The 27248-nt window shown below is 44.9% G+C and overlaps 1 protein-coding gene across 6 annotated transcripts in view; it reads left to right on the forward strand.

Moving 5' to 3' along the window:
* The first annotated feature begins 12368 nt into the window (after positions 1-12368).
* Positions 12369-27248, forward strand: part of CD2BP2 (CD2 cytoplasmic tail binding protein 2) — a 130713-nt gene continuing 115833 nt past the window's right edge. The window contains exons 1-2 of one of the 6 annotated variants that reach the window (XM_086931693.1): positions 12369-12461; positions 25868-25976. In XM_086931693.1, coding sequence (XP_086787819.1) covers positions 25899-25976 — 78 coding nt within the window. In that variant the 5' untranslated portion in view covers positions 12369-12461; positions 25868-25898. Of the gene's footprint in view, positions 12513-25460; positions 25682-25867; positions 25977-27248 lie in introns of those variants that run through there. The other 5 variants (XM_086931697.1, XM_086931695.1, XM_086931694.1 and 2 more) reach the window with 5 other exon arrangements.

A 27248-nucleotide genomic window follows, 5' to 3' on the forward strand; every position in this document is an offset into this window, starting at 1 on the left:
GTGAATATCTCTTCTATTCGAATTGATACTTTAAGCAGAATGAAGTCTATTCTTTTACAGACGACTGTGCCTTTGACATCATCCAAAGAAACGTATGACCTGCAAGTTGCAAGGACAGCTGCAGAGATACATACCCTTTTATCGACAAATTGCCCTGTGCTTTTCGCAAAAATGTTAAGCCAAATTTTAAACATGTCTGATACCAGTGGCATCGCACATGTATTTAAGACCATTTTTTCAGGACTGTTAACACCTTTTGAAACAGTTCTGGGCATCTTGCCGAATTTTGTCCATTCTGTCTTTGGCGACCTACCTTTAATTTTGGGACTCGTGGCAGGAATTTAATTTTTGTTCCTTCTGCTCGGATATGGCAAGCCAATCCACAGACAAGACTCCAGCAACGATGGAAGAAACGATCCTATTAATACGATACCGAGACCGTATCACTAAGGTCCTCGGATTGGCCCGGCTAAGAGATCTGAATACAACTTGGTTTCTTTCATTCAGACCTATCTGGCAAGATTGCATCTTACCTGTGCTTCGATGTCTGCTATGCGGAGAAGAATTCGTGTTGGAAGTCTGTCTTACACTACCATCAGCAGTACCAATGGATATCGATACTTTGCTAGGTCCGGTAACGACTCATGCAACATGTTGTCCCAAGCGGCTACCAATTCTGATGACGGCATTCGTTGAGACTTCACCATTACGAATAGGTGGCGGTGAAGTACGAGAGGAAAGCAGCACCAAACAGGTACAACCTTCTGTGAGCATTGCTGATCCAAACATCGATGATAGCAATCACGCTCCAAACTGCACAGTTACAGCATTTTCAAACTTGGTCGAACTTTCACCTGATGTGGTAGACCAATTTTTTGCGAGTCTGTCTGATATGATGTTCTCCCCTGAACAACGAGAATAACTTTTTAGAACAACAATGACACAGCATTCCCTGAACTCTGAATTCGACCTTCAGTTTTGTTAAACAATGCTACTAAAAACATTTGGGACTATTTTTTTATTCCCTTCCCCTGAAAGCAAAATACATTTTTTTTCACTTCAAAAATATTTACTCTTTTTCTGGCACATGGTACTCTGCTTAAAGTAGAACTATTCTTGGAGAACAGAGCTTCTATCTATAGAGACGTTAGAGACAATATTTTACCTCAGCCTCTAGCACATGTACAATGTCGTATAAGTATGTGATGAAATGGTCTCGACCTTCTCTTCTGTATACAGAGCCATTTCATGTGTAATTTCATTTATCATTTTCGCAATTCATTCAGCTGATATACATGGACTTAACTGAAAGATAACCTTACTTGAAAACGTACAGTACCAATACTCATTTTCGTGTATAAACCATACACCATTTCAAATGCAATTATGTATTTTGGGGTGGGTTGGAAAACACACATGTATCGTATGTTTACTATTGCTTATTTTTTAGTAATGATGGACATTAATCCGTGGAGTGGGTGTTGTATTTCTATCTAGGACCCTAATTCGATATTCCCGATTCATGCCCTTATGTGGTTATAATCAATAATATTCTTATAAAGGCATAAGAATCAGATCCATATTTAGTAAATAGCCCATGCAGTCCAAAGCACGGCAAGGCTACTCCCATAGACTCCTAGAAAGCACAACGCGTTCTTTAAACAAACCAAGCCTTCAGCAGCCCAGGAAATCCCCTCCTGCTTCTATTTTGATTTACACAAGAAGTCCTGGAGTCCAGAAAGAACTGTTAGTTCTTAGTGACGTCTTATGTCCAACCTTATGTCAAACCCGGCACCCTTCAGGTATAAATATACCAATGTTGCCTTAAGCAAACACACAGTGGTGTGCAGCAGAGCGGTTATCTACTTATCCGGAGCCCAGCTGATGCGAGAGCCGAAGAAAACCGCCCCTCCCCTTTTGACGCGCTGGAGAAGCTGCCTTTTCTCACGCCGAGAAAATCCAGCTCCGGGGTTCCCAAGTTGCCCTCGCGGGTTGCTGGGAGATCGAGTCCTGAAATGCGAGATACAAGACCTCCTTCATTCTAGAACCAAGGTACGGAACTGATTAAAACCTTAGAGAGAATTCTTGATTCCTATACTTGGCAAAAACCCCAACATAACTTAAAAACTGCAACTTACTTACTCCTTCCCACGTATTAGGCTTAGGTCAGGTACACTGGGGTAGGCGTATCTTAGAAGCATCAGTTGAGTTTGTTAGTTAATGTTTTTATGTATGTATATATTTTATCCGTTTTAAAGTATCATATGGCTAAGAAACCATATCAATGCTTTTACAGTATTATTTCATAATACTACTTTTACTGTACGCACTTTACTTTATGATGAGTATTGCAATTATGGCAATTCATTTCTCTTGCATGAGAAAGAAGACTGCTCAATAAAATAACACCTTTTTATTGAAAACGCCTGTCTCTCTATTTCTCTGTACTCTGGTGAAACTAAGAATGCACGATTGACTGAGTGAAATAGCTGCCTATTGTTTTCACACGACTCTAGAGATACACTCTTTATTCTGAGGGAGCAAAGTTGTCATGTTTATGTGGTTGTCAGAAACTGAATCCCCTCTTGTCTAATCAGGGAAGTTCACTCCTCCCTGTTCATTCAAGAAAGTTTATAGTGACCTCTGAGCTAGCTGGCAAACCTAAATTAAGTTTAACATAGTCAGTAGAGACCTAGATGACCTCAGTCCTACGTCTACACTGCTGTTTATGTTATTCCAATGCACAGAGCCTATTGGAAAAATAGGAACTACACTTCACTGCGAATACGTTTCACTTTCCATATGCAGCAACACCACCCAAATATGCAGACTGCACATCTTTTACCACCCCTCCCCAGGCAGGAATGACACCTTCACTGACCACCTCATGAAAAGCATCATAGCCAAGATTTCCCCCAACTCTAAAAACATCGTTTTTGGCAACTTCAACTTGCACTGGAACAACCTCAAGGACCCTCCAGTCAATGCCGTCCGAGATTTCCTGGCCGACAAAGCCCTTACCCAAGCCTGCACACTCTCAACTCACTCGAATGGTGCCACTCTTGACTGGATCATCGATAAGGAATCAGTGGTCAAGCTTATCTCTATAGACCCATGCGATTGGTCTGACCACCACACCATCACCTTCCTTCTGCCTGGCACCCACCAGACCTGGGCTCCACAACCTGTGATTCCCCAACGTTGATTAGAGACACCAAGAACCTTGATCTCTGGAAACTGGCTGCTTGTTGTGAGACTGACCTCCCACCCCCCCTCATATCACTACGGCCAACAACTTCACTGAACACTATTCAACGACCATATCCAACAATCTTGATGACCTTGCTCCTCTAAAACGAAAAAGAACCCAAATCAAAGACAGGAACCCCTGGTTCAATGGATCACTCAACAATGAGAGGAGATACCTCCAACAGACAGAATTAAACTGGAAAGAGCACCCGTCAGCAGCCCATCTAAAACTTCTCCGACAGTCCAGAAATACCAACAAAAGGAAAATCCTCAACTCAAAAGAAGAATTCTTCAGAACAGAACTGGAGAACACCAAGAACAGACCGTGCAAACTATTCAAATTAGTCAAACACCAATCTAACAAGCTGGCAAAAACCTCCAAAGAACCCCCCAAATCTCTAATATCTTGCGCTCTGCCTCTTCTCTCCACGCTGCTCCCTCAGACATCACCCAAACACCAAGCTCACTGGTCCAACTTCAAATTTTATGACAAACATTCTGTTTTGAAAATTCTATCCTCCCTAAACCCGAACAACCACTTTAATGACCCTCTCCCCTCTAACTGCTTAGCCGCTGCCTCTCAGGCTATCATCCCTTCTTGGACGGCAATAATCAACGCCTCCATCCTACAGGTATTGATACCGGACTCTCTTAAAGCCGGCCAAGTCATCCCCATCGTAAAAAAACCTACGATGGATCCTACTTCACCTGACAACTATAGACCTATATCAAATATCCCACTCCTAGCTAAATTTCTGGAGAAATGTGAGCAACAGCAGTTGAGCCAACACATCACCAACTTCCACCTACTAGACGACTTCCAATCTGGGTTCAGACCTGGTCACAGCACTGAAACCACCCTCCTCCACATCGTGGATGATGCCCTCCAAGCCCTTGACCAAAGTAAAACCTGTCTCCTAATCCTCCTAGGCCCATCCTTGGCTTTCGATACGGTCAACCACGAAGAATTCCTTGAACGCCTCAAAATCAGGATGGGACTGGATGGCCCCATTCTTGAATGGTTTAGGTCCTTCTTCCGGAATCGTTCACAGAGATTCCTAATCAATGGTAACTTATCCGCTCCCTCTCCGATCACGGTTGGAGTACCCCAAGGATCAACACTGTCCCCCACCCTCTTCAATTTCTACCTTGAACCGCTCACAGAAGTGCTACTCACCGCCAATATCTCTTACCAAATGTATGCCGACGACACCCAGATCTACATTAAAATCTCTTCTCCTGAGGACATTCTTTCCCTGAATGAGGCCTTGAAGTTGACTGTCCTTGGCTCACCTCTAACCAGCTCTAACTTAACGCAAAGAAAACAGAATTTCTTCTAATCTCCCCACCTAAAACCAACCCTGACATCCAGGAATGGATCAAGGCGATCACAGAGTTAAACTGCCCGCCAACCATAGTGGACTCTGCTAAATCCCTTGGAATAACCCTAGACTGCAGCTTGAGTATGCGTGGCCACATCAACTCAATGGCCAAAACAGCAAGATTTCATCTGAGCTACCTAAGAAACCATAAACCCCTAAAAATGGCAATCCAGGCTCTAGTCATCTCCAGACTGGAATATGGATGCTCTACCCTTGAAGGTCTACCCAAGATCTCCCTGGCACAATTAAAAGCCTGCTTCAATGCTGCCGCCAGACTTCTAACAGGGTCAAAGAAATTCAACCACATCACTCCACACCTTAAAGCTCTGAACTGGCTTCCTCTAGAGGCCAGAATCCAACTTAAGCTGGCTTGCATCACTCACAAGGCTCTATACTCTAACTCACCTGTATTCCCCCCCAAAAAACTTGTGGTATCCAGAGGAGCCAGAAACTACTGGTACGCCAGAGACCTCTTGCTCCAACCAGCACGCTTGCAAAAATTTTTTTTTAGAATCGGGCCTTCTCTGGGGCCGCACCAAGAATATGGAACTCACTCCCGCCCGCCATTAGAAGAATTCCGCCTCTGGCACGCTTTAAAACTGAGGCCAAAACTTTCCTAATGGGCAAATTCCTCTCCTAATGCTTGCATTCAATCACCTCAGCAACTTTGTTCTACCTTCTGTTATGGCCTCTCCATGGTGTTCCGGATGATATCCACCTGGTACCTCTGGGCTTCCCACATGGGATTCAAGACCGCCTGTTTCTTATAAAATGTATCTACCTCTTTTTATCCCAAATGTATACACCTGTTTTTATCCCAAATGTATTCACCCCTCCTAAGTTCTTTTGTATACTACTTGTCAATCCTGTAAAGCGCTCAGATACCCTTACAGGTCTAGTTCGCGCTCTATAAAACAAATAAATAAATAAAAATATCATGGCACACTTTTTCATGTGCTATGGAAGCCACAGGCAATGATAATAGGGCCTGTATGTTGCTTATAGGAGCATATTTACAAGGATTGTCATGAAGCTGTTTTCACGCTGCTTGTCGTCAATTTTGGTACCACTGCATTTTGCCAATTCCTACCGCCACATTTGCCATATATTTACAATACGTGGCGTTAGGAACAGCTAACGGCTGGGGAAAATTACGCTAACGTCAAGGCAAAAGGTAACAAGTTAGCGTGGAAATAATGTCGCTCGGCCAATCAGCGGCAAGACGTTTCACACTAGTCGGCCTAAATTCACTTTTCAGCGTCTATCAAGAAACAAAAACGTACAAATACGCCACTAAGGGAAAAAGAAAACCTGAATGCAGAATGGAGCAGCCAGGACTAAGCACAGCATAAGATAACAAACCCCCCAACCCCACCAATGGACATGATGACCAGCCAGAGTCCAAGAGGAAAAGGAAATGCAGATTCAGTTAGGAGGAGAATGAGATCCTGATTGCAGAGGTGACGGAGAATCTACACCAGCTCTTCGTCAGCTCCGAGGTGTCATTGGGGACCAAAAATGCTATATGTCAGTCCATAGTCAACAGGGTGAACGCCGTCGCAGAAGTCAAGAGGATAGTGATGGACTGCAAGAAGCTCTGACATGATGACAAGCGAAAAACGAAGCAGAAATTGGTAACCAATCTACAGGCAGCATTGCAGAACGGAGGTGGGAGTCCAGCGCTCCAAGAGAAGCTCTATCTCTTGGAGGAGCACTTTTCCACAGTCATATTTGAGGAGTCGGTGGTTGGAGTAGAGGGACAGGACAGTGTCATCAGAGCTATCAAGGCTATGTATCTGGACCCAGTTGCAAGAATTACTGTTATGGGTGAAAAGTCGGATACGTTTAAGATACAGAGAGGGACGCGCCAGGGCTGTCCCTGTTCCCCTATCCTCTTCTCTCTGAATATTGACCCCCTTATTCAGAAAATACTAGACGGCCCCAGTATCTCCCCAGTGATTTTTAATGGTCATGCCAACAAGATATTAGCATATGCAGATGATTTGGCCGTTATCACGACGAATCCCCAGCAAGCACTCCCGGTTTTAGTACAGATGGCGAAGGTTTTTGGTCTAGGTTCAGGGTATCTCCTTAACGAGTCCAAAACACAGATAATATGTACAAAAAATATCCTGAAATCTGATTCAAGATTTGTGGACTCTGCTGTCTATTTAGGAGTAAAGACCAATGCTTCTGTGGCTAGAATGGTTGAAGAGAATTACCCCCCTTTAATTAAGTCCATAGAGGCTGAATTAAAAAGGTTGGATGTGATGCATCTTTCTCTGGTAGGAAGGGTTAATGCTCTTGAGATGGTAATGTTCCCCAGAGTGTTGTATTTGTTTAGAGTCATACCCCTTTTTATTGAGGAAAAAACTATGAAACATCTTGAATCTGTCTTTATTAGGTTTATATGGCAGTATGGCAAGGTCAGACGTTCTACGAGTCTTATGTCATTACCGAGGGAAAGGGGCGGGATGGCACTCCCAAATCTTAGATTGTACCATCGGTCTTGCCTCTTGATTCAAATGTCTATCTTTTTCCAATTCGATACTGGATCTGTGGAAGAAATCGCAAACCAGAATACTCAGGGCCCCCCCCCCACCTAATTTTTGAGATTCTGGGGGGGGGGGGGGGGGGGGGGGGGGGGGGCATAGCAACTGGCCTGTTGCTGACCGAAGTGGAATACAGGTTTTATAAGAAGGCCCGATTTAAGACTTTTATGGGGCTTGGCAGGTATGGAAAGCCATTCTAAATTGTTTTAATGCCCCTAAAATTAATCCCTATCTCCACCTGGAAAATTCAAGTCTTTTTCCTCAGTTAAGAGCTGATAGGAACCTTCAGGCCTGGAAGGGATGGGGGGTTAAGACCATTGGTGATCTAATGGAAGGGGGTGAGATAATTGGGTTCGAGGAAATGCAAAGGAGGTATGGCGTCCCTGCTAATCAGTGGCTCATTTACGGTCAAATCTCCCGTACTTTAATGGCCCTTAGACCAAAATTGAAGCCTCTGATCGAATTTCCTGTGGTTGAGGCCCTGGCTAGAGGGTGTAGGAAGATTAAAGTAGTATATAATCTTTTGGTCTCAAGGATTCAGGATGATGTAGGGAAGGTAGAAAGTGACTGGGCAATTAAATTGGGAAATCCGGATGTTGATTTGGATCTTGCACTATGTCTAAACAAAAAGCATTTTCGGGCATCTAATTTACGGGCTCAGCACTTTAAAACTGTTTTTAATCTGTATCATACACCAGCCAAATTATTTGCGTGAGGTGCTAGGAATGATGATTGCTGCCCTAGATGCAATACGGGTCAAGCAAACTTAGTACATATGTTTGCTACCTGCGTTCGGCTGGGCCCAGTTATGGATGCGATTATGAAGTTTTAGGAGGGGCTGCTAGGTCACAGAATCGATCTATCCCCAACACTGATGTTAATGGGCACAGATTCTAAACTGGCACTGACAGAGGATGAGGCAGCCCTGGTCTTTATGTTGGTTGCTGTGTTAAGAATTCTGATCTCTGCTGGGTGGAAAGATGTCACAGCCCCCACTTACCAGATGTGGCTCTCAAGATTTTTAGGTATACACAATATAGAGTCTTGTTTATATGAATTTAAAGGGGTTAAAAAACGGGAGATGGGCAGACGTTTTTTGGGCCCCTGTTACGAAGTGGAGGGACGACAGAATCTGAACCTGATCTGTATTGTTTAATATATTAGTAGACAAAATGTATTTTATCCCAATACTATGAATTGTGCTTTTATGTATTTGTATTTATACTATATTTGAGTGTTATTTCTTTGTAACCGCACTCCTGCGTCAATCGTTTTATCGCTGTGTTTATGCTAAATTAATTCCTATGTCCATTTATTGCACCGCATCCTTCAGTGATAAAAAAAAAAGGATTAGAACTGGGTCCTTATGACTTAGCCTGAGCTGTATATAAACAGGCTGTGGATGTTCCTTAATTATTGACGTCCACCTACGAGACCTACTGAGGTCATCCAGCAACTTAACAGTATTACTCATTTTGAACATCAGTGTAGGAAGGTGGATACCTGACTATGGTTACCCCAGATTTTTTGCCTAGTGTTTAGCTGGTTTTCGACTTAGTTGGACTGGGATCCTGCTAACCAGGGCCCGAGGCTATCTGCTCTCACTGTAAAATGGACTCCATGTATTTTAGGTACATCTCCAATTGGATATTGGGTCACCTTATGATCCCCTGTAAAGTGTACCATAGGTACCCAGTGCATAGGTGCATCCAAGGCCTACCAGGGGCTGCAGCATGTATTATACCACCCCTGACTGGCCATCCAAATTGACACAATTGGCTGATCACTCAGCTGGGGCAAGGTGGTGTAATCACCCTTTGCTTTAGATATAGTATACCTATATCTAACCTTATATATAAACACATATACACCTATAAGTCACTCCTATGGCAGGCCTTAACAATCCTGGAGGCAGAGTGCTTGATTTTATGTGAGATGGTGCTCTAGCATGAGCTGAGCCTGTCTGCAGCTTTCGGAACCATGTCCTTATAGCTGGTCTATGATATAGCCATACCATAAACTCTTAAGTGCATTATCATCCTCGCGGTTGAATGCTAACTTTAGTTTGGCTTTATCAAAACATGTCTTCTAAGGTGTCATGCGCTTTGTAATACTACCCCATCTCCAGTTCTGGCGACCGGGGTAGCATTCCACCCTTTTAGAGGGAGAAGACATGTTGTTCCTAGTAATCCTGGTAAAGTTAACCAGAGCCTCAGCATCACAAAATAGATGCTGCTGCCACAGTCACAAGTCTGACCTCCTGCTGCTGGGAGTCCTTCCAGCGAGGGAGGCTTGGACAATAGGTTTCCTGTCTTGGGAGGTGCAGCACCACCCCAGACAGGCCATAGTGTATTGGGACAGGGAGGGCTGAAAGAAATGAGACACTGCCTGGGGCACACAAGGTGCTCCATGCATAGTCCGGTTGAAACCAGTTGCTGGGGCACTCCAGCCCCAGCTCTGGTGCAAAACTGGACAAAGGGAAAGGGGTGTAACCACCCCCTTCCCTGGTCCCACCCATAGGAGGGACCTAGCAGGTAATCCATCCCCTCAGATTGGTTTATAGGTAGGAGCTGAGTCAAGGGACTTTAGATTTATCCTGAACTGAAACTTGAAATGAAACTCTGGACCTTCGACATTCTATTGCAACTAGAGGACTGAGGAATCTCCCTTGTGGTCAAGGAGTGACCACCCTGTGCAAACAGTCACCATCCAGCGATCTGCGGTTTACTTTGTCAGCGCTCCTGCTGGAGCCCGAGCACACAGTCCGACAAGAACCAACCTTCCAGACTTCCTTGAGCCCGATCCACAGCCACAGCAAAGCTGAGACCCGTGGAGGTGACGAGAGACGTGGGACCGGCCGTCTTGAAAAACCTGCACTTTGCTACTTGTGCAGCTTCCGAGGAACCCTCGAAGTTGTGCATTGGGGATTGAGAAGCCCCAGCTCCGAGCACCTTCTACACAGAAGCACAACCCTCCACACTCCAAGAGTGCCGTGTGGGGCCTGCTAGTGTTTTTGTGCTCGACGCAACTGTCTGGTCACTTGCCCGTTGCCTATTGACCTCTGTGACGACGAACCTTCGAATATACACCGCTGGCCTGGTTGCTCCAGGCGGGCCCTTGCTTCCCTGAAAAGGAGAAGCCCCCAGACCTTGCTGGTCTGCAACAGAAGCCATCTTCGATTCATGCGTTGGTTGCCTTTGCCAAGGCTTGTTGACTCCAATCCGGAAGCCGACACCGTCGACAGCGAGATCCTTCGTGGGACAGTCCGTGCCCAGCTCCTTGTCGTCGTCGACACCTCCTGGACCACGTGGCTGCAGCGACAAGCTTCACGACATCACCTGATTGCTTCACGACATCGCCTGGTTCCTTCCTGGTCACTGGCTAGTGACCCAGACTCTGTTCCCTCTGCTTTCAGGTACTCTTCATCCTCGATCCGCCCTTCGATCCAACCGGACACTTCTCTCCTGGTCGCCCGCAGCATCTTTTCACAGGTCTCCATAGGATTCAGCGCCGAAACCTGACACACTTTGACACCTATGCACCCGGCTCCTGTGGGCGAGGTAACGCGAGTACTCTGGTGCTCCTGTGGGTATTGACTATCCTAGTGTCCTAGTTTTCAGTGGCTTTCTCCTAGTCCATCCGGAAGTGTCCTAAAAGAACTAGTTTCCAATTATTTTGTTCCCATTGAATCCCTATGGTAACTCGCATGTGTGTTAAGACACTGCACACGCTTCCCGTGGGCCTCCTGCTTCCTAACCTTTGGTAGTACAGCGTAGCCCCAGCGATTCGCTAGGCCTATTCCTTGTTCGTGACGTGGTTCTTATACCACTATTTTAGTATATGGTTTTACGTGCCCCATGGACTCTACTGAATATTGTGTAACTAATTGCATGATAATTAGGTATCTTGTTATGTGTTTGTGCCTCTGACCTCATAAAGAGTTTAGAGGGGTTGTGTTAGTAATAAATACATATATATTTTATATATAACCTGTGTGGTGTCCTTTAATTTGGTATTAAAGGGGTTACATATGGTAAAACAGCTGGCTTCACATGCCCTCTTGAGTTTAGCCTAAGACTGCTTTGTCCATGCTACCACTAGGATAGCTGGTCTATAAGGTTGACTTTACAACCATCACCATAAGGGTTGTTTGGACTGATACAGGGTGTCCACTAGAATAGTGGACATCACATATCGGGCCAACTTCTCACAATCAGCAACACTGATGCTCCTGGGCAGTGCTTGAAATGGAAATATAGAAGTGCAAGTACTCCTTGTTCCAAAGTACCCGTTTGCTTTACTCTCCCATTAAAGGTATTAGAGCAGAGGGCGGGCGTAGCTTGGCAAGAAATACGGGGGGGGGGGGGGGGGGGGGGGGGTTCAGACAATAAAGTAGACATATCATGTCATCACATATCACAACTTATGTGAAGCAGCGCATGAATGAGGCTTAAGGGCCAGTGGAAAGGGAAAGCAGGTTTAAGACTTGAGAGTATGTGTGCGTGAGTTTTTGTCTTAGTATTTACAAATGTCAGTTAACTCCGACGGACACCTTACCATACCCGACTGAAAGCTCCTATACCCAACTATTTATTGAATGATCCATTGTTACCACTTCCAAATTTAAGAGAAGCAGGTAGGAAGTACAAGTACCTTTAGTACCTACAAAATAAAAGCACTGCCCCTACAGCGTATGGGTACGATGCAGAATGCGATCTGTGTATGTGCGCCATGCGAAATGTGACAGTGGTATGGGTGCCATGCAGAAGTTCATGCGCAAACGGCAAGTGGTCTGACATGTCAGGGGAGTAATCAACTTAGAAGCAGAGTTCAAATAGAACCAATGTCACAAAACTAACGGAGTACCTATTTTTACTACGTGTTAGAAATGCCGCATGTCCCTTAGCAAAATGCCACACTGGCCGAGACCCGTATGACTGGCACCTGTCCAGCCTGAGCACCAGGAACAGGGGTAGCAGCAGCCAAGGTGTCCGCCGCTGTCAAAAGAGTACATGCGTATGCCAGCCAGAGCCTCACAGCCGAATATCGCTTTAGAATTCTGTGGGCTGTTTCAGGATTGGCTGAGGTGTCAACAGTACTCAAATCACAGGTCGGCTTACACATTGGTGGTACCGCCTATTCCTAGACTCCGCAACGCACTTGTAAAGCCTTTCAATTGGTTGGTATTCGACCCGGAAGTTCTAAAATTATACATCCGTTAAAACTAAAACAGATCAACACACGACGGAATTGTTAAGCTGAAATCACAGGCGGTCGTGTAAGTTGTGGAGAGGTGGTTGCCCCCTAAGTAAATGCGCAGAAATACAGAGTAAATATACGTGTCTGCCCATGCTAGGTGTGTGGTTGAGTGCTCAAATTAGGACGGGTAATGAAAAACCCCAGTCGAAGAACATTTGCAGATCAGTGTGACTGAATGTTCTTAGACTGAATGAAATAAGAAGCGAGGAAGGGCAAGATTCAAATGCAGTGACCACTTCGGATGATTCTCAGAATTTTAATAAATGACTGTTACATTACAATTTTATTGTCCGCTGACGGTAGTATTGTTATAGTAGCCCGATTGATACAGATATTGGGATCCATTCAAGAAGATGTTTTGGGGGTGGCGTGGGTTGAGGTGCTGTGGTATTGACGTTAATTGGCAGAAATGTGTTCGGCGGACAGCATTAAAAAGAACTGATTCCGCAGGGATGATATCTGCCGATTTAAAATTAATGTGCTAGTTTGCCGGCATACAGTTAAAATGGTATTAATTTGGTCTCGTTTGAACTCTCAGCTGAATAGGAGTCGGCGGTGGCCTGCGTTTTTGCACTAACATTGTGCCAGTTTCAAATACTCAGTTTATTTTACATTATATTGGTAAACATGTGAATGTCTGGGTGAAATATTGTTTACACCTTCTCTCAGGATGTTTCACTTAGTACTGCCTAAACGCACTAATTTGCTTTGAGTTGATTAGCTGTCCGATTGCATGTTTACATTGGTTTTGCGTATTTGCGCAAACACTGTACTAGCTTTAAAACTACTTATTGGTTTTAAGATATACTGTAGACGTAATTATGTATTGTAGGGTATAATGATTGATTGCACTTTTCCTCAGGATATATTATTCTACGATGTTATACATAGTATAATACTCTGCAAAAAAAATACTAATGTTTTATGCTGGAAAATTGTTTTGGTTTTAATTAACTTAAACAATAAACTTGAACTTGCATACAGGTTTCTGATGGTGCCGTTCCAGTTATGTGCTGTTGGCAGAGCCGGCACTTGCTCAGATAGTGCCCTGGGCAGAAATAGATGTGGCGCCCTCGCTGCTGAATCATATGAGACGGAGTGGGCCCCTTTTGTGTTTACAGCTCAGTCTACAACTATATACAGTACGGACTGGCCTTTGAACACAAACATCTTTGATACTCTGCCCCACACTCACCAAACTCACCTACTGCTTAACTCATTCACCCTGATGCCAAGTTGTTTGGGGGCGGGTGAGAGGGAGATTGTAGTGTAACAAATTGAACTGATGAAATATTTAAACAACACATGCACCATGTTAAAATGAAACAAAGTACTTTTACACTAATGTACTGGAGCCAAGTGAAAGGGGCGCTGCTGTTTGCATGACCTTCAACAAGCCAAATCTGTTCCCCCTGTGAGGATTGGCTTCCTATTCCTGGGTCCAGCTTGCCCATAACAAAAGCTGACTCTGATTGCTGGATTGAGATGCTTGGGGGACACTAGCCCTGATAGTGTTACGATTAACCAGGCAGCACTTTATATAACTGAGTGTTTGAAGTGAAGTCCATAATCCCTTCTATAGATGTCTAATTGCTTCTCAGTCAGCACAGGCATCAATTAGGGTGAACATTTCACTTCAAGGCATTACCGACACTGCTTGCTGTCCTAAATATTAGGCATACAATTCATTTATTTAAGGTGTGTTAGTCTAATTAGTTCACTGGAAGCAAAGTAAGACTACTGTAGCCTGAATTCATTAGGTTATCTCACAAAAGTCCAGATCTGAAAATGTCTAATGACCTAGAAGCAGGTGGTCACCCTAACATTCACTGATCAACTGACTCCCACTCACGGTCTGCAGTAGTGTATAGACTCCCTTCACTCTTTGTGTTGCTAAATATGTGCTTCTCCAGTCCCTTCCATGGGGCTACGTGTTGCATTATCTACCGCCTTCATAGTAGTGTCTTTGCCTCATTCCATATGCACTGAGAAGTCATTTGTTTGTGGTGCCAAGACACCTATGCCTTTCTCACATCTTAGCAGTGCTTAACACTTTTTTCACTCCTCGTGTTCCCCGTGAGAGAAGAGAAAACAGTTTAAGATGTCCTACTCGAGGGGCGCCTTAAACGGCCTGCCCGTTTGACTCTGCAGCATGTACGCTCCTTAAACCGACTAAGGCATGTTTTGGATGACACTATCAGCAGTGCTAGCTCAGAAGACTCCTGTCCCATGGATCTTAGGAGGAGAGTACAACTGCGTCCTGGACTTGCAGCTTGATTGTTCTCACTCCCCCATACGATCAGACAGAACGTTTGGTGACTTGGGTGATGCTCTAGTTGTTGAAAGATGTGTGGAGGACTCTTAAACCTACCTCTCGAGTTTACTCTCTTCATTCAGCACTCCACTGTCTGTGCGACTCAACCTTGTATTGTGATCCCACATCCTGCTGGCCTTCCCAGCTGTAAATACTTAGGCCGCGTGGTGTTTGACCATGATACCACACCATAGACTTGCAATGAGGGTATCCCTCATCCTACGACCCCTTTTACCCCAAGACTGTCTGGAAGATCCAATATTCCGGGATGCCCAGTAAACATATATCTGCAATTAATTTTCTGGCAGCGATGGCGCGGCCTCTAATGCGCTCCTTGAATGGGATCTCTTCAAGGTGGTCTCCTGTGGTATCTGCCTTCAAGAAATAGTAGGAGTCCGTCGTACTGTTGAAAGAACACACAGAGGTGGAACATCGTTGCCATCATTAGAACTTCAGGCTGAGAGGGAAGCTTCTAGTCGGCCTGTACTGGAACAGGCTGAGCACCACCATGCCTACCGTTGGAGCACCTGCAGTGTTTTAACCCCACAGACTTTGCAGCTAAAACCCATATAGAGGGCGATAAATCTGGCCACCTTCTTACAAGGTTAATTTGATAGGAGCAAAGGGAGGCCCCCATCCCCAAGTTGGTCTCCCCTTCAGGTATGGTCCTCCATACACAAAATTCTTTCAGAATTCTAAAGATATTACTTCCACATCTATAAAGCACCCAAGTTGATACTGGAAAGGACAGCTGACTCATACCGTACACACCTCACTTGGCTAAATATCACTGTGGCTCAACGAGACACCTTAGATTCAATCATAACACCGGCGGATGTTAAGCGGGTAATCCAGGACCTGGCCAGGAACAAGACTCCAGACCGTGACGGCCTCCCTATAGAATATTATGCACATACGCTAATGTCTTAGCACCTTGCTTAGCTGTTGTATACAAAGAGGTCCTTCAGGAGTTTTTACTACTCTCCATCACCAAGCCAGATCGGGATCCAACCATACTGCTTCTCACTGCCCTATTGGGGGCTGAGTACAAAATCTTGGGTAAAATCTTATCCGCCAGATATGCTGAATACTACCACAACTTATTTACCCAGACCAAAATGGGTTAGTCCGAGGACGCAGCACTTCCCATAACCTTCGACGCCTGTTCCACGTTCACAATTAGGTCCAGAGACCTTTCCTTTTTGCGGTGTGCCTGGAGAAGGCATTCAACTCATTGGACTGAAGCTATATTTTTCAGGTCCTGGAGCGGATGGGCATAGGCAACCGCCTTCTGGCCTACCCCGTTCCCAATACACAACCCCCCTTTCGTGAGCCTGGGTGGAACAATACATCTCCAACGCCTTCTCAGTCGAACTCGCACGCCACAGTGGTATCCTTTCTCTCCCTTGCTCTTTGCAATGGCCATAAAACCCCTTGCTATCTGACTGCTGAGATGCTATACACTGGGGCATCTCCCCTGCGTACAGGATACACGCATTGTCAGTGTACGTTACTATCTTTTATTCTTTCTCCACAATGTCCACGTAGACCTCATCCAAAGTGCATTGTAGTAATTTGCCAGACTATCTGGCTTAATGGTCAACGGGAACAAATCCTCAATCTACCCACTTCACAAATACCTGACCCTACAAGAAATCATTCTGGGTGGCGCTTGTCTTACCTGCAGTTCGTGTTTAAGAATTTGAATATAGCATACTCTTTCTGGTCTTTTCGATAGCAATCTGCACCCCATACTTGTTTCGTTGAAATACCGGACGTCTTACTGGGAAAAAAAACACTGGCAACAACTGGGAGGATCACACTGTCAAAGATGATGATCCTACCATGACTATCGTACTATTTTTCAAATCTCCCAGGGATACCCCCTCGTAGCTTTTTTCGGGAAGTCGACACTGCTGACTGATCTCATATGGGGAACTGGTCGCCACTGGATTGGCTTGAAGAAGTTATAATTGCACACGGATAGGGCGGACTTGGTGCTCCTTCCTTCAAGGTATATTGTTTAGCAGTCCAACTGCAATTGATGTCTTGGTGGATAGCGTACTGCAATCTCAGAGAAACATGCCACCACTCCCCATCGCTTTCTGCCTCTGCTATTAGAAAACTCCTGCTCCTGCAGGGGTCCACTGGACCCCCCTCCCGCTTGCTGCAAGTACAGTTAGGCTACAAATGCTTGATTTGAACCCACACTGTAACACGTTCTCCCCTATGCCCCAGCGTTTCCTCTGCAGAGCCTTTCCCAGTTACCTGGGCACATATACAGCCTCAGCTTTACGCAGCTGGCGAGATTGCTCTCTGCACACAGCGATGACCTGTTTCCGGACGGCCACCTTTTTTCCTTTGAATAGCTCCAAGCAGACTTTGACCTTCCGGCTGGAAAGTTTGTCACCTGCCCCTAACTCCATAATACTTGTCATATACTATGGCTGACCAGTGACGAAGAGCCCCCTACACACGCACTACAGCATGTGCTCCTCACCTTGGGAGAAGGAAGTCATTGGATCCCATGGCTCTATAGATTGATCCGTAGCCACACCAGCATTTCCATAGGACCCCTTCACACCATGTGGGAAGAAGATATAGGGAGGATGCTAAATGACACGGAATGGACAAACTCACTGGTGTTCCTTCATACTGTCTTGAAAAATGGCAGGTTAAAAAAAATATTAAAATTCATATCCTTCACCATGCTTATTTGACCCCCCGCACAACCCAACCAGTATTTTCCCACTGTAACTCATGAAATACGGATTTCCAACACATGCTAAGATTCTTTCCCACCCTGTCCAACTACGAGTTATTCATGTCACACTTTGCGACGTCACTGAGCTCACTAAATTATACACTTGGGAGGCCTTTGGTTTTTTTGAATGCTGAAAGAAACCCACTGTCCACACTCGTTCTGCTGCCATTGCTTTGTAGCTGGCTAAGAAAACACTCACCCTGCATTAGAAGGACCTGTTTGCTCCAGGACTGTCAGCTTGGCAAGGTGCAGGACGTAAATGGGGAAAGACAGTGGAAACCGCCCTCTGCTATGAAGAGGCATGCCCCATCCGCAGACGTCTTGTACCCCTGGAATATGACACACTTTTGACACATTCCTGTCCTTTTTTTTCTTCCCCATTTCACCTTATGTCCCCTGACTATCTCCCTCCATGAATCCATCACACCAACACCTCTGCTCCATGAGCCCACCACATGCACTACCCCTGCACCTGTGTATGCAACCCCCCCACCCTCTTGTGCTCCCCTCTAATCTCCCCCTTGCCAACACTTGCTACATAATCACACAATGGACGTGCCTTCCTGCTTACCCTTGCAACGCATCTACATCGTAACCAAATTACCACATGCCCTACAGCAGTCAGTACCCATCACCGTATCAGCCTTTGAACCCACCTCTTCCCATCTAGTTAAGTGGTTTCACATTACCCTTTTCATATACTCTTTGATACTGATGGGGATTATATTATTGATTTATCACTCGAAAAACACATTATGACTCGGTGTCTCCAAATGTACTTTGTTTTCAAGAATGTTTGTTTATTGCTTTCATTGAAAAGCTTTGTTTCACCATGCGTGATGTGAACGTGGGCAAATAATTTAATTAATTGAGGCGACATTTTCTTCATTATCACATATGAGAGCACCTTCAAATGTGCGAGTTCAGCATGTCTGCTGTATAAAAAACTCTTTTGTATGATTTAATAGACTACACTTTCTTTCCATATATAATACAAATCTGGCCTCATACAGGATACGTATGACCCCTGATTTGCCTCTCAGTTCATTAACAGCATTTTCATCAGGGCAGGGACATGAATGTTTATCAAATCAGGTTTAAAAACTATCACTTTTAATACATAACTAATCAATCAATCATGGCATTTGTAGAGCGCACTACTTACCCGTGAGGGTCTCAAGGCGCTGGGGGGTGGGGAATGCTGCTACTGCTCGAAAAGCTAGGTCTTGAGAAGTCCTCTGAAAGTCAGCAGTTCTTGGATCTGCCGTAGGTGGGTGGGGAGGGCGTTCCAGGTCTTGGCGGCTAGGTGGGAGGACAATCTGGCGCCGGAGGATGCTCTTCGTATACGGGGGACTGTGGCGAGGCCGGCGGAGGGGAGATGGCCGGAGGGGGTGTAGATGCTGAGTTTTCTGTTGAGGTACAGTGTCTGGTGTTGTGGAGTGACTTGTGGGTGAGGAGCTTGAAGGTTATCCTCTTGTTGACGGGGAGCCAGTGCAGGTCTCTCAGGTGGGGTGTGATGTGGCTGTGGCGACGGATGTTGAGGATCAGACGTGCAGAGGCGTTCTGGATGCGTTGCAGCTGTCTCAGGAGTTTGGCCGAGGCTCCTGCGTAGAGGGCGTTTCCGTAGTCCAATCTGCTGCGGACGAGGGCCTGGGTTACCGTTCTTCTCGTTTCGGTGGGAATCCACTTGTAGATCCTGCGGAACATGCAGAGGGTGTTGAAGCAAGAGGAAGAGACAGTGTTGACCTGCTTAGACACGGAGAGGGTGGAGTTAAGGATAACCCCTAGGTTGCGTGCGTGGTCGGTGGGTGTTGGGGCTGTTCCCAGTGCAGTCGGCCACCAGGAGTCATCCCAGGCCGAGGGGGTGGATCAGAGGATGAGGACCTCCGTCTTGTCCGGTTCAGCTTCAGTCGGCTGTTCCTCATCGATTCGGCGACGGACTTCATTCCTTCGTGGAGGTTGCTTTTGGCGGTGAGGGGGTCTTTGGTGAGGGAGAGGATCAGCTGGGTGTCGTCGGCAAAGGATATGATGTTGAGGTTGTGCGGTCGGGCGACGTGGGGGAGTGGTGCCATGTAGATTTTGCACAGCGTTTGGTTGAGGGATGAGCCCTGAGGTACGCAACAGATGATCTTGGTGGCTTCGGAGCAGAAGGGGGGAAGGTGGTCGCTCTGTGTTCTGCCAGAGAGGAAGGATCTGGACCAGTCCAGAGCCTTCTCTGGGATCCTGGTGTCATGGATGCATGTTCGTAGTGTGCAGTGGCAGACCGTGTCGAAGGCGGCTGACAGGTCCAGAAGGATGAGGGCCGCTGTTTCTCCGTTGTCTAGCAGGGTCCCGATGTCATCAGTGCCGGCGATGAGGGCAGTTTCGGTGCTATGGTTGCTGCGGAACCTGGATTGGGATGGGTCCAGGATGCTCCTTGAGGTAGCGGGTCAGTTGCTTGTTGACGGTCTTCTCGATGACCTCCGCCGGGAACGGGAGCAGGGAGATGGGCCGGAAGTTCTGGAGGTCCCTGGGGTCCGCCTTGGGTTTTTTGAGTAAGGTGTTGATCTCTGCGAGCTTCCAGCTCTCCGGGAAGGTTGCTGTTTCGAAGGAGATGTTGATGACTTTCCGGAGATGGGGTGCGATGGCTGTGCTGGCTTTGTTGAAGATGTGGTGTGGGCATGTGTCTAACGGAGATCCGGAGTGGATGGTGTTCATGATCTTGATGGTGTCGTCGTTGATGATGTTGGTCCAGGCGAGCAGGCGGTTGGTGCGGATGGTGGTCGTGGGGGCGGAGGTCTCGGTGGTAGTCGGGGCGGTCGTGGCGTTGAAGCTGTCGTGGATGTCTGCACTCTTGCGGTGGAAGAAGGTGGCCAGCGAGTCGCACAGGTCTTGCGAAGGTGGGACGTCATTGGTGTTGGAGCTAGGGTTGGAGAGTTCAGTGCCTAAAGCATTAAGTGATAGCCCACTGTCATTTGTAATCAGCAGATTTTACATTGAAATGGCCACAAACATTCCCACTGGCATGCAGTTTACTGATAAAACTATAGTTAGGGCCTCATTATGATTTTGGCCAGAAAGGCTCAGAACGGCATTCGGATTTTCCCAATCCGAGTCGGAATCCATGTTTCTGACCGACTCGGAAACATTTCCGACCCGTTGATTACAATGGTAGATAACCGTTCGGTCTGTCCGACTCCGTTCCGGCTGGCATTTGGAGACTTCTAGTCGGTTGGAGCAGAATCGTACTGCTCTACGGACCGTTTTTCCGACCAACGTATTATGATGTCTGATTCGGACATCCTTTCCGACTCTGTTTGTCTGACACACCTGTAGGCCTCCAGTTGGGACCCCTAGGGGTACCCATGGGACCCCTCTTTTCAACCATGCATAGTGTGTCAAGCACCATGGGGTGCCTGCTGCAAGGTTTTCTGCAACCACTTCTTACTTCAGTGGGAGCCTGTGTTGTTGGTCGGAACACGGGCTCCTGTAGAAGTCAATGGAAGTCTGACCGAACAGTGTTCATAGCGGTTTGTTGGACTCCCTGGACCTGAGTTGGTCGGAAAAGATTCCGACAAGGAACCAACATTGTAATGAGTTCCATAGTGTGCAAACAATAGTTTCTACAAATATGTGTCATTTACGCATCAACAAGTAAAGTGTTCTGGTTTGTTTTGCTCCTATTTAACTCTTTGTTTGCATCACAATTCTTAAAAACAAAAAAGTGCATTTGTAATTCCTGATATATATTGAAATATTTGTAATATTATTTTACAGGAAATTTATTTAAATATTATGTCAGCAAAAAACTGATATCTTCAGAGAGCTCACTTGACAAAAATCTCGAAGTTTAGTAAGAGAGAAAAATAAGCATCATTTTCCAATCAGCAATTAGTAAAAAGACAAACTGATGTTTGCCCTTTTTCCTTAAACAGACAGCAAATGTGTCAAGATAAAAACAAGATTTAATGGTATCTTTATCGCTTATTCACTTTCTGAATGAACAGAACACCTGTTCCTTTCGAGCCTAAGTTTACTCGCCGGATGGGATTGGTAGGTCCTAAAAATAACTTGACCTGATAAAATTGTATTCACAATTGAGAGTGGGCAAGAAGATTTTTCAAGGCCCGATGACATTGGTCGCGATACCAACTTGTCCAAGTCCTGTGCTATTTCCTGTTGTTCTAAAATCTCCTGGATGTTCTCAATCCATATCAACAATATGTCTCTTGGCATTATCCCTCCATTTCCGTATTTAGGGGTGGTTTTCGTCAGTCATTTATTGTGGTTAACTTGAGTTTCAGCCTGGCACATAACGGCCAATCCAATGGTTACCTTAATAGGCAATAAGCCATTTGTTCCACTCTTGCAAATATAGAAGACCCAGTGTGTAACAATTGCTACGTTTTGTGCTGGGGGTTTGAGACTCACTAAAAACAGTTTTTTTTATAATTAAAAGTTAACACATTTTGTCGCTGTTTGCTGTTATTACCTTTGAGTTCCTCCCATTGTTTTTGTCACTAGGAGTTGGGTCTAGGCTACTTAGATGATCAAATTACAGTGGCCCCTTCTAGTATTGATTTCCATCTGGTCCAACCCCAACACTATATTTAACCACTGTATTATCCTGGATTGCTTCGAGATTGAGCACTGTATGAAGACCCCCTTACCATAGTGCAAACTGCAGTGGAATCGAAACATATCTCTTGTCTGATCAATTCAGAGGAAATCTTGCTCTTTGCTAGATATCAATTTGACACGATTTCAACTTCTGTGGTTCCCTTTAGGTCAGTATTGTACTACAAATACTGGTGTCCCAATGATTAGGACTCCGTTCAGTCTCTTTCATAATTTAAAAAAAATATATCATTCTTTCATTACCAAAACGTTGTTAATGCTAGTTCTTAGGAAATGCAATTTTACCAAATGCATTTCGGCATTCTGTTATTAACAAATTTCTGATTGACACTTGTGTTGCTGTTGGATCATTTGTAGAACTGGCAGTGCGTGCTCGCAATACCATGATGTTTTAAGCAACTGTGTATTTATTTTGTTGCATGACTTTTATGATTATTTTAATATAACCAAATAAAATGTTTTATCTATATATAATGTTCATTGCACTTTTACAATGGCAATGCTATTCACCACATCCTCCCTAGGCTATACCAATCACTTAAATACAATACTTCAAAGAGCAGCAGGATTGATCTTCAAGCAAAATAAATCTTACCACTATTACCAAATACTACTCTCCCTCCTGTGGGTTGCCTATCACTGCTGAATCAGACTATGTATTGTCCCCTTTTTATTTATACAAAGACAATATGACTTCCTAGTGTAACCTTCTGGGCCAGTGTCTACTCACATTAAATCTGCCTCCTCTTTCCTCCATTTTTGCATTCACTTCCCTACGACCTCAAATCAGTAAAATACTGTTATTTATTTTAAATAATTGAACAGGTTGCTACATTTTATGCCCAGCATCTCTTCCCTTTGCACTTACTTAGAAGAATGGGTTCAAATACACTTTATTCAGATGACATCGTATCCATAAAAGCACAAATAACAACAGCAAACAAATAAAAACGTGCAGGTTAAAAAGTTGTAATAATCATTAAAACCACAACAGCATACAATGTACAATGATATTATGATTCATTCATAAAAGGCATAAAACCTAGGGATTGGACATCGTTTGTCATGCTCGAGCAGAAATTTGCCAGTGCGAAAAAACAACTCTTCATCGTCCCGGTTAAGTACTTTTAAATAGGCATGTTCCAGACTGATGGGTGTGCGTTTTTTTAAAATAGGGAGTTACGAACCACTTAATATACTGTAAATAATATTTGCAGAAGAACAGAAAGTGATGGATAGATTGTCCGCTCTGACCATCGCACGGGCATGTAATATGATCAAGGTCATGATGGTAACCAAGAGGGAAACATAATTCCAATTTAATGGTACCAGCCCTTAAGAGAAAAAGGAGGCTCCTCTCCCAATGGCTCATTGGCAGTCTGATATAATTAGCCAACTGGTGTGCACAATCCGCAATGGCCATTTAGCTATGGACAAGAGGTTCATTGTATTCCTTCTCATATATTTCTGTTCTATATAATGAGTAGAGTGCGCTCCTGAGCTCACTTTTATTTGCGGCCATCGCAGTACTAGGGTCTGTGTAAAGGCTTTTCTTATTGACGCTACAAAGGCTCTGGTGCTCCCCTGACATCCATGGTATGTCTTTACTTAGTAGAATGTTATCCAGCACTGTCGTTTATTGACTACAATTAATTTCTGATTCTTCTGAATCAGATATACAGTGGCCAGGCCAGTGAAGGCTAACTTTTTCCTGCTTGGTTCTAACTAGTAGGCAGGGAGGGTGAAAGTCAAGCTGTAACTGCACGCACTGATCAATCAATTGAAGTGTAGCTGTTGATAAGAATGAGCACAGGGGCTTTTATTTTCAATGATATTTCAGGGTGAATCTGTTCAAATGCGCTATTCAGTATTCTGACAGTCGGTCAAATGGGGATGGAGAAGGGGGGGTGGGGTGTGAGGAGATGATTAATGGGTATTGTACCTGGCAGAGCTGGAGCAACTAGTTTGGGATTGAGCACTATGTGGGATCCAGCTCCCACAACAGACATCTGAAATAAAAGTCCACGTAGGCAGTACCTGCAGTCAGCAGGGCACAGGAGATGTGAGGAGAAGAACAAACAGAGAGAGGGTGGTTCGCTAGTGGTGGTACTTGATACCACAAGCAGCAACGTTTTCAGTCGCAGTTGCAGGAACACATATTTTGGATGTCCTCCAAAACTGTCCTGTTTGTTGGGAATAAATGGATTAGGGAAATTGTGCATCTTTAGACTTATTAAAAGATTCAGTTCGAGTCTGTGCTGATTCCTTGGCAAATAGACAAAGATTAAAGCCATCGTAAAGCTGGGCCAGATATCTTACTCTCTGGTGACAATAGAAACCCGCTGCTCCTTATCTGGCAGAGTTTGGAACTCTGAATAGCAACACTTTGAACTGGGCACAATCTTAGTGTCTGCCATTGGAGCCCACAGAATGAAAAAGTAATAAGGTAGCTGCCGGCACAGACAAATAGTTAAGAGTACAACTAATTCCTAACCAGTGATCGTGGATAAATAGTAAGATACCAATATTGGGTGTCACACATATCCAGCCAATGAAAGGGAAACATTAACACTCGCCCAATAATCATGAGATAAGTAATACTCAGTTAGTGATGGAGTCAATGATATGAAACTCCTTACACGATCAGTAGCACACAAGAAGTAATGTGCGAGCAATAATACCACGCCAATAAATAATTCTACTCAATATTTTGGATCTCTTATACCAAATAATAAGGGACACAGTCGTATGTAGCAAAGATGAAGAGTTATAATAGCAACACGTTGGACAGTGAGAGGGATTAACTGTACCCATCAATAACAGAATTTTGTAATGCCCACTCTATATTAGGCTTTTGGTAAGAAGTAATTTATAGTCGTCACCCCCAGCAAATTAAGAGGAGGATAATAACTCAGCCTGATCAATAATAGTAACAGTAATACATAATAAAATAATTGCTTGATCAATAATAGTTAAAAGATTTTACTCTGACAGATGACAGGTGATCCTTAATGACTAGCTAATGACAGAGGATCAAAATAACTATCCACTGCTGATGTATGAATTGTTTAAACATAACAGCCCTCTTTTCAGCCTCATTTTGTCATTCACTGTGTGTTCTGTAATATGAACACCCCGCCCGTACTGGCTGTTTCTATAGCCTACTAGTGCTAAGCCTAACCCTGCTTCCTGTTCCTCGAATATCTTAGCTTCTCTTAGGGGAGTTGTTCGGCATATTTGCTGCATGCGACTGATAAGAGTATCTTGTTGTAACAGATGGCAAGAATTACTGCCCGCCTACCTCATGACACAATTCGCACACATCAGTTTGTGTTTACTGCGCCACCACTGCAATAGTTTTTTATGGACACCTTATGTTAGCAGTATTTGACTGAACAGTAAAGGTGCATGCCGAAAGGAAGATCATTGGAAGAGCGGGACCTGAAGGTGGCTGTGACTGGGAGTAGTGGTGCAGGCTGTTGTATGCTGAGACTCTTAGACGTCAGTTGGTGTGCAGTTGCTCCTTCTTGCTTTGGTCAGGCTAGTACATGCTGCTACGTTAATTTCTTGCTTTGGGTTACTACTCACAGAGCCTTGTGTGCAGAGATGGATATGTTTCCAAGAAACGCTCATTTAGGTCCCTGACGCTTGCTTCCCTTCCTCCACATTTGCCTTGAACATTCACTCATGTCCTTGGTAGTCTTTGCCCTCATGTCTCTCTCTATTTCAGGTAAGGTGTGTCCACATTGAGAAGGCGGACCATGTCTAAACGCAAAGTAACCTTTGAGGAAGCTGCCGTAGATGAGCAACTGGAGGGCCTACACCTACCCAAGAAAAAGGTATGGGATTAAGTGTTGGAAATAAACGGGCGGCATTCTTGATCAGAGCATTTTTTAAACTCCATGATCACCTCTAACTTAAGCTTGGGACACAATGACAGCAAGGTATTGTCCACTTGATTTGTTTACACCACGGATATGAGATTTGAGCAGTCTTTGGATTTGCCCTAAATGTATCTTCTTGCGTCTCTAAAAGACCATCTATATATGGGGACTGTGAATTTGTATGCTTGGTAACTTCCTGATGTGGGGGAGCATGGTAGAGAAAGGTTATCAAAATAAGCACCACCGTAGCACCTTACACTTAACTCCTTAAGAAAATTGGGGTGCACTTGCATTTGAAACAGAAAGGAAGGGTGCCAGAATATCTCTGCCTCCCACCGGGACTAGTCCCTGAGTGCTGGGTAGCTCTTCTTTAGGATGAACTCTGTTTACTATTTTGGTCTAAATTATAGACAGTCAAACAAGGAACAGCTGTGTTGTCTTACAACCCAGAGGCTAGCAGCGCTACAGCAAATGTATAGATTGTGCCACAGGCCCAAAACCCAAACTTCCCTCCACCACCCCCCCCCCCCCCCCCCCCCCGCCTGCACTAATGCCAAGGATATTGTTTATTCTCTGACTCGCCAAGACCCACACAGGTGTCTTCCCACTCCACTCTGTTTTCCGACAGGGCTGCACGTAGCAGCTGCTTTACCAGTGCGGTGGGGACCATTTTCAACACCTTGATATATTGAGGACAGGTGAGCTCATTGAACTTGGATACGAAGACTGCTATGAAAGAGGGGCCCATAACTCTTGATACAAATTAAATGAATTCTCTAAAGTTAGGCTAGGATTTTCTATACTAAAAGGGTGCCATATTTGCTGGAGCCAAGCAGTGTCATCAGGGACTGTGAGTTCCCCTTAAGAACAAGATTGCCTGTTGTGCTGCTCCCAGGGCCAGCGCTATATGTCGGCCTTCCCAGGACCGCATGAATACTTCAGTGGATTGGGCAAGCTCAACAGCACATATGCTGGAAATTGTGGGATTTGTGTGTCCAAGAATTTGTCCACATCATCCTGGACCCCTCCTTAATACCTGATCAGTTTAGGGAAGTACCCAAGTAGGTGTTCCAGTACGCCTGTACCCCCACAACTTCTCTAACAAGTCTTGATTCGTTCGGGACCCCATTTCATTAACCTAGTGGGGGTCCAATACCAATATGTGGCTATTTTTACTGCAGTTTATGTGCCTGGTGTGTTGTGTAGCGTCTCATTCTGTAGTAGATA

Source organism: Lissotriton vulgaris, chromosome 7 (genome assembly GCF_964263255.1).
Source record: "Lissotriton vulgaris chromosome 7, aLisVul1.2, whole genome shotgun sequence".
Taxonomy (NCBI): domain Eukaryota; kingdom Metazoa; phylum Chordata; class Amphibia; order Caudata; family Salamandridae; genus Lissotriton; species Lissotriton vulgaris.